A 7,978-nucleotide genomic window follows, 5' to 3' on the forward strand; every position below is an offset into this window, starting at 1 on the left:
GCACCATGAAAAGAACACTTATCTTAGCCACCTAGTGAAGAATCCAATAGCTATGAATTTAACTAATATTTGTGAAAGATCCATAAGAAGTTGAAGTCATATATTTGACAAGCCCATGAAAGATATAAATACAATGTCGATCGACAATGGATGCAATCTCCAACTTACAACATTGGAGATAGAGTTTGGATATTGTGGGGCAAGATTTATGCTATTCTTACCCTTAAAAGTTGGATTATCAGAGACTTAGGCCATTCAAGATCATTGCCGAGTGAATCTAGTCACTTATTGTCTCCAATCACCATAGACCATTAGGATTCGCCCAATATTTCAAGCCTTAATCATGGAGGCTTTCCATACATCTCGAATAAGAGGGAGGAATCTACAACCACAACCACCTATTGAGATCAAAGGACACAAAGAGTATGAAGTTGAGGCTATCCTTGATTCTAAAATCTATTGTGAGAGGCTTGAATACCTAGTTCGCTGGAAGGGCTATAACGCTAATGAGTGAACATAGGAGGCAATCTCCAATCTTTGTTGAGCAATGACTAAAGTAAAGGAGTTTCATCAACGATATCCATCAAAGCCAAGAGTCTTGGAAACCCCACTACTCCTCATGGAACTCATCGCTAAAGGAGGGGTTAAAGTCATGGACATCAAGAAGTCTAGTATCTTCTAGAAGACAAGAAGCTTCTAGAACATTGTAAAAATATTTTAGAAGATTCTTTAGAGGATCCTAGAAAAGCGTTTTCACGAATGGTTACATTAGCATCACTTATATGGCTACTTATATTAGCAATCCTTATGTCATTGATCATGTTGTCATGCTTATATCAATGCTTATGCCATCTGATATCTAAAAGGTTCTCCTTAACCTCCTCAACTCTAGTATAAATATGGGTGAAGATCTTACTTTGTCTTGTATCATGAATCTAGCCTTGTTGCAAACATCATTATATTAATATTGTATCAAGAAATGTTCTTACAATAAAGAATCAAGCTCTTCTTCTTTCTCTTCTTTGAGCTAATCGTTTGTAAGTTGTGAAGTGACAATCCTTGTCATTGCCAAGTTCTTATTGCCTTCATAACATAGTGAAGAATCACAACAATCGACACATGTGACACTCCCTAAAGTGAAAAATATAAAACCACATTGGGCAACATGGAAAACAACCTTTTGTGACAACAAGTCTAGTCTCCATGACCAAGAGCGTCCCCAAAATAGGGTTTGCAGCTTCAAATGTAGAAAGAAACAAGTTGTTGAGTATTGGAGATAGGTTGCCCAACAATAAGACAAGTCGCCAAGATAACAAGACGTAAGAAGCTAAAATGCAAGAGAAGAAGGCTCTAGAATTGTAGTAGTAACAATCGAAAATTGTAGTAATGACACATAACATATAACAACAGAAAGTTGTAGTAATAACACACAATAAAAACTATAGTAATAGCACATAAGGACCAAAATCTAGCAATACTGAACGTTTGTAATCATGAAAGATTGCATTGATGACTTGAAATGAGAGAGAGAATGCATGAACATTGGCAGAAATGAAAGGAGACATACCACGAGAAGTCAAACGTGTGTATACATACCTCTATTAGATGCCCTAGTACGCATATGTTGCTTCATCTTATGGATGTTGAGTGATATGTACTAAATTGACACATAATGCATTTTGTGGAAGTTAAATTTATTGTTGCTATTAAAAAGACCAATGTGAGAAAAGTGTGAGTCTATGTAGTTGGTTGATTTTGTGGGCTTTTAGGTTGAAAGGAAGTAGTTTTTAACACGGTATGTGAAGAGGACATCGTGTATTGTCGTAAAAAATCAGATAAGAAGCCTATGTGTGGAACACATACATATATGTTTAACATTGCTCTTACATGCTCTGGACGCACAAAATGCGGCTTAGGGCGCGAAGCACATTTTAGTGTTGGAATGCTACAAAAGCTTATGTTGTCATGCATGATGCCTAATGGAGATTGCATGATGTTATGGTTCCATGACGTTCAAGGCAAGTCCTTGAGGATTTTAATCACGTGGTTGTAAAATACAAAAAGCGAAGGATATTAATAATGAAAAAATATATTGCCGCTATTTTATGATGTTTTGGGACGTCGCCCAAGGCCGGAATGAAGGATGGTTGGTGGGTTGTTTGGGCCACGTCAGAGGAAGGGAGGGAAGAGGCCGCGTGCGGAAGAAAAGGGCTGTTACTTTGTGGTGTGGTGTTAGGGAAGGGTTGACTGGGCACGTGGCCGGCGGCATTCTCCTGGCCTCTCTCTCGCGGATTTTATTAGGCAACCTCTCTCTCTCTCTCTCTCTCTCTGTCTGCGTGTTGTTGCTCTCTCTCTCTCGGGTCTCTCCCCCGCCTCCTTCTTTGAAAGCCCTTTGCCGGTGCCAGCGCTTCTCCACCCCAGATCGTCCTTTGCCCTAACGCCACCGCGTCCCCCTTCGCCCTCCCCCGCCATGGATTTCTTCCTCCTCAATGATCGCTCCGGGGACACTTCCTCCGATCGCATCATCGCCGAAGGCGTGCAGCTGTGCCCTTTCCTCAGAAACATCGGCGAGTGCACAAACTTCTCCTTCTTGCCCTCCTCGAGGCTCCCTGCTCTACCGGTAAGATGACAGACATTTCGCCTTCGTCAGTCCTGTCTCAAGTTCTGTCCCTCTGTTTCTTTCATGTGCTTCAAATCCGTTCTGGTTTTTGCCTTGATCTCTGCGTTTCGAGCTTGAGCATGTATAATAAAAGTGAGGAATCGCATAATCAATCCATGAAGTCTAAGTTGCTAGGAAAGCCTCCTAGATTTGTTTGGACCCTGATGCGTAATTTTGCAAAGAGCTTGAGCGGCTCTAACTGAAGTCATGACATGTGTGTTCAAACTATGTTGCTTGTCACATTTGGATCATGTGCAACATATTAGGCTTATTGTCCCAGCAGAGCATGAAGAAGTAGAGCCGTTTTGTGCCGAGCCATCCTGCTTGTTACATTTGCATCACGTGCAACAGATAACCCTTATCATCCCAGCAGAGCTTGAAGAAGTAGAGCAGCTTACACTGAGCCATAAGACACATGAATGCAGACTGCAGTGTTTGTTTGTTCGTTTGTTTGTTGTTGTCTTTTTCTGGGGGGGCGGGGGTGTGTGCAGAACATACTTAAGGGGAACCTCCACATGATCAACTAAACATTGGCATATGTGCGTGTGCATGTGGCTTGTGTGTGCGTGTGGTGGTTCTGCCAACATTTACCACTGGCTGTGTATTAATTCTAGTTTGGTATACATGCTCGTTCCTTTATACTCATTTGTTTTGACAGATGAAAAGCAACCAAGAGCTGCAAACTAGCCATGCTGGAAGAGGGCCTATCTTTGAGGATGGTCCAAATTTCGAGCTTGCATTCAAGCTTTTCCATGGACGCAATGGTGTGGTCCCACTGTCTGGGCGGACAGATGCATCAAGGAATGATGCAGAGGCCCTCATATGCAATTCGGAAGCTTCTAGAGCTCAATTTCATCCCTTGGCTGCCTCTGCCGCAGCTATCAGTCTTTCTTCACTGGGAGCAATGGGTCCCTTTGGTTTTGATGCTTTCATGTCCAAGAAATTCAAGATGAAGGAAAGTGCCAAACGGAACAAAAAGGAGCAGCAACATGAAAAGAAACCATCATCACTTGTAAGTTTACTGGGTTTTCCTGCATATTTGTATCAGTTCATTGTGTGCCTTTACATTTCCTTAGGTTGGATGATATGTCTGCACAATGAATATGCTTTTGATAGCAACCAATGTTGCTTATATTTTCGTCTGTTAGTCTTTACAGTTTTAAGATTTGATCATTGTGGCAGTGCAGCATGTAGATGATGAAAAAAGAAATAGGGTAGCAAAACTTGCATTGATTTTTATATTCCTGAATGTTGTAATGGTGCCTTTCCTTTTCTCAGGAACATGAAGCTTTAAGCAATGACTGGCTTCAAACTGGGAATTGTCCAATTGCGAAATCTTTTCGCGCAGTGAATGGAGTTTTGCCATTGGTTGCTAATATGTTGCAACCTCCGCCAGGCTCCAAGATTCGGTGTCCCCCTGCTGTGGTGGCTGCCCGTGCGGCACTTGCCCGCACAGCTGCAGTGAAGGCTTTGAAACCTCAGCCGCTACCAACAAGGATTCTGGCTGTTGGGTTACTTGGTATGGCATTGAATGTTCCTTTAGGGATCTGGAGGGAACACACTAAAAAGTTCTCACCAGCTTGGTTTACTGCTGTACACGCTACGGTTCCGTTTATTGCAATGTTGAGAAAAGCCATTCACATGCCCAAATATGCAATGGCTTATACAATTGGAGCTTCCATTCTGGGCCAGGTTATTGGCTCAAGGGCAGAAAGAAAGAGAATGGAACTTGCTCGTGTGAGGGCAACTGAACCGGTTTTGAAAGAGGAGTTGGTCACTGTAACTGAATCTTTACCTAGTCCTGTGGTCAGGGAGGAAGGGCAGATGGAACTTTCTGTCAAAGGTGTTGATGCCTCTTCCTATCCTTGTGGGAAGGAAGAATTGACATTGACCATGAAGTCCAATTCTTCTTCAGCTCCATCACCAACCCCTCTAAGTGCATTTTGAGCTGCTGTTGCAGCTTCATGATTTTAAGGGCAGTGGATTGATCAATAAATAGGCTGCTTGGAATGATTTTTCCAAGCTCAACATGACCCTTATTTTTGGTTTGGAATGATTTTCCAAGCTGGTCATGTGCCTTTTGTAGCTAATCCAGATTATTCAGAATTTTAAGATGCTTAAAATAAAGCATCTTTAATGCTAACCTTTTTGTGTATGCTGGGCTGCTTATATATATGTAATTTCGTTTCTGACTGTTATGATCAGTATGTAAAAGGATGGGATTTTAGTAAATGGTGTTTATTTCCTGGTTTAGTGATGCAGACTTAAGAATGACTGAACGTTAGCTATCTGTATTTGATTTGATAAGCACATTGTTTGAGGTATTATATCCTGGAACACATTGGTATTGTAAAGCTTGGTCCCATTTCCTCCTTATCATATGTGCTTTGTGGGACCATATGATAATTTGAGTCTCTTGAAGACTGTGATTGAACATCAAGGAATATTCATGCAGCTGCTGCCACAACTCTAAAATGAAAACTAAGTGTAGTATCTAGCAAGGACAGGCTGATACGAACAGAATTATCCTTCAGGCACAAACTGTTTTGTGTAAAGCTTCAATATGAGTCCATAAAATGTGGTTGAAGAAAGTTTACATACTTGAGCACCTTGGCTGAATTAAGGGAGTTTGTGGGTTTGGGTCTGTTCCTTATTTGGCGGTCTTATTTAGCTTGCTTAAAAATCAGGAAGTACTGAGCTTTTGTGAACAATAAGAATTCTTTAATGGCTGGAATGATGCTTATTACTGTGCATATGAATGGAGTGTTGCTGTTTAATGTGCTAGCCTTAGTTGTAAAAATATACAGCAGTGTTTACAGGAATTAGCCTATCATCTGTGCATATGAGTGCAGTATGCTATTTAATGTGGTAGCCTTTCTTGGGAAGATACAGCAGGGTTTTCAGATGTTCCTGGTTGGATGAGCATAACATACTGTAGGGGGCCTCCACACGAGAGAGAGAGAGAGAGAGAGAGAGAGAGAGAGAGAGAGAGAGAGAGACCTTGCCATGATCAGACAGGACCACGACTGACACATTGCTGTGGGTGGCTGCTGTCATTCAGCTGGCCAGTCATGGGCGCTGCCTGTCTGGCCATGATCTCATCAACCGCAGGCAGGGGAGTGAACCAGCTAACGGGAGCAGTATAAGCAGGAGGCGGGTGCACTACAGACTTGACCTTCAGTCCTCTTGTCTGTTCTGGTCTTCAAACCCGCTATAGTTAGATTGAAAGGCACACAGACATGCATGTTTCTGTCATGTGGCTGCTGTCATCGGAACTGACCTAGTTTTACAGCAGATTGCTACCTTTCATGAGAGGGCAGCCATCCTTTATTATACGGGTAGGATTTCTTTGATTGCTTGGATTTGCGCTTGGCTGCAGTCCATACTTGTGAGTGATGATGCGTGTCATGATGATGTTCTTGGTTAAGTGCAAGCTCCTCTTGTGGAAGAGGTTTATGATGGATTGAAGGTGTTTTTGGAGGTCCTTTTTTGTACTTCAGATGTGTGTGCTTTCATTATGCAATGTGCTCCTTTGTTTTTGGATGGTCAATTGGTCCATATGGTCCCATAGAGACCTATGGTTGAGTTTCAAGAGGTTCTTAGGCAAGCATGCCCAATCTAGGTGGAGGCAGTCGTGTTGGTTTGGCCTCCCATAATAGGAAGAGGGCTTGTATGCTTTGGGATATTGGCAAACCTCGGCCTACTAAAATTCATTCTTGAGGTCCTTGGGTTGTGGATGTTGGTTTTTGAGCTCTAATGGGGGACATTTGTTCGACATTACTTTTGATGTGGCCAATTGGGCCATTTTATTTTTGAATGTGATAGTAGCTTTGAGATTTTGCAACGCTCTTTGGACCTTGACATGGATATGCAAGAGTGTGATTCCTAGTCTTTGAATCAGCAGCAAGATGTTGCTTCTCTTGTGCCTCTTGCCGTACATGGATATGATAATGGAAATAAGGATGTTTCCCAGGTTGGTATTGAGCGTCACTTGCATTCAGTTGGTTAGGATTTGCCTCCTCACGATGATTTCTGGATCATTGTGGTTAGATGCAATGCTCAATAGGAATCTCGTTGGACTCTTGCTCACCCATCTCCTTAGCTTGTTACTTAGACTTTTCAATGCAGAGATAGGGGTTTTTCCTTGAAACCTCAATCTTCGCATGCACCTGTAGATGGTGTGGTTGATAAAAGTGCTTTTGATTCTGCTTTGCTCTTTGATGCTCGTGGGAGGCTTTTGCCCCCTCAGGATGTTTTTTGTTCTTAGCAACAACAATTCCCTTTTGGTGCTTCGATTGCTAGTTTGCAAAGGGGGAATCTTGTGGATGTGATCCGTAGTGAGATGGAGAGATTTCAGGTTGCTAAAGCTACAGATGTTAAAGGGAAAACGGTGATTAAGTAGTTCTCTCTTTTGTTTATCGTGAGACTTGCTTTATGGAATGTTAAAGGCATTTCTTTTAGCAGTAAGTAGTATTGGTTGTGGAGAATTGTTTTTGTTGGTAATTGGGATATTTTTTGTGTCATGGAGCATAAACAACGTGCTTTGGTAGGTTTTTTTTATGTATACAAGGATTATACAGTGTTTTCTAGTGGATAGGTTTCACATAAATTTGGAGTTATGTTGGCTATTCGATTTTCCTTGCAACCATCCTTGGTTTTTGAGAACGATTATGGTAGATTTTTGATGTTGGAAATCATATGTGAGAGTGAGGTTGTGGTTGGTGGGCGTGTATGGTCCTTCAATTGCTCAAGAACGGCGTCAACTTTGGAATGACTTGCATTGTCTTTCCATGGCTCGTCAAGGTTTTGTTATGGGTGATTTTAATGCATGCGCATTTGTGGATTAGGTGACTCCACCTCACTTGGTCATGGATGGTCTTGAGCGTTAGGCTTGGGATGCACTGGCAGTTGTGTCTTGGAAACAAGACATGGTCTTGGATGCATCCTTCACGGTTTGGATATACTTATCGCTTCCTTCGGTATCTAGATACTTGGGCCAGACTTGATAGGATGTACATTTGCCAAAGTCAATTCTTTGCTTCTAGTAGTGATTGATATTATGGGTGGAGCGACAACATGTCGTGTCAGATCACTATCCTTTGATTTTGGAATTGACTCATAGGTCGATTCATGCCTTTAAGGTTATGCTTACTTGTTTGCCTTTGCGTTTCAATCAATCTTTTGTGCTACAAAATCAGCTTTTAGAGTGTATCTAGCAATTGATTACTTCTTTTAGCTTAAGGGTTCTATTTGGGGATATAGAAGTATGGACTATTTTTAGGGACAATACATGTGTGTTATCTCGACAATATTGTATTC

At 41.8% G+C, this 7,978-nt stretch overlaps 1 protein-coding gene across 1 annotated transcript; it reads left to right on the forward strand.

Moving 5' to 3' along the window:
- Positions 1 to 2,262: 2,262 nt before the first annotated feature.
- On the forward strand, positions 2,263 to 4,904 carry LOC148036486 (uncharacterized). Its single transcript, XM_087678478.1, has 3 exons — positions 2,263 to 2,620; positions 3,318 to 3,671; positions 3,938 to 4,904. Exons 1-3 carry the CDS (start codon positions 2,471 to 2,473, stop codon positions 4,604 to 4,606), a joined length of 1,173 nt encoding a protein of 390 aa, XP_087534604.1. The 5' UTR covers positions 2,263 to 2,470; the 3' UTR covers positions 4,607 to 4,904.
- The last annotated feature ends 3,074 nt before the right edge of the window (positions 4,905 to 7,978 follow it).

The sequence above is a fragment of the Lygodium microphyllum genome, chromosome 5 (genome assembly GCF_053477565.2).
Source record: "Lygodium microphyllum isolate KBCC chromosome 5, Lygodium_microphyllum_v1.1.10, whole genome shotgun sequence".
NCBI classification, from domain to species: domain Eukaryota; kingdom Viridiplantae; phylum Streptophyta; class Polypodiopsida; order Schizaeales; family Lygodiaceae; genus Lygodium; species Lygodium microphyllum.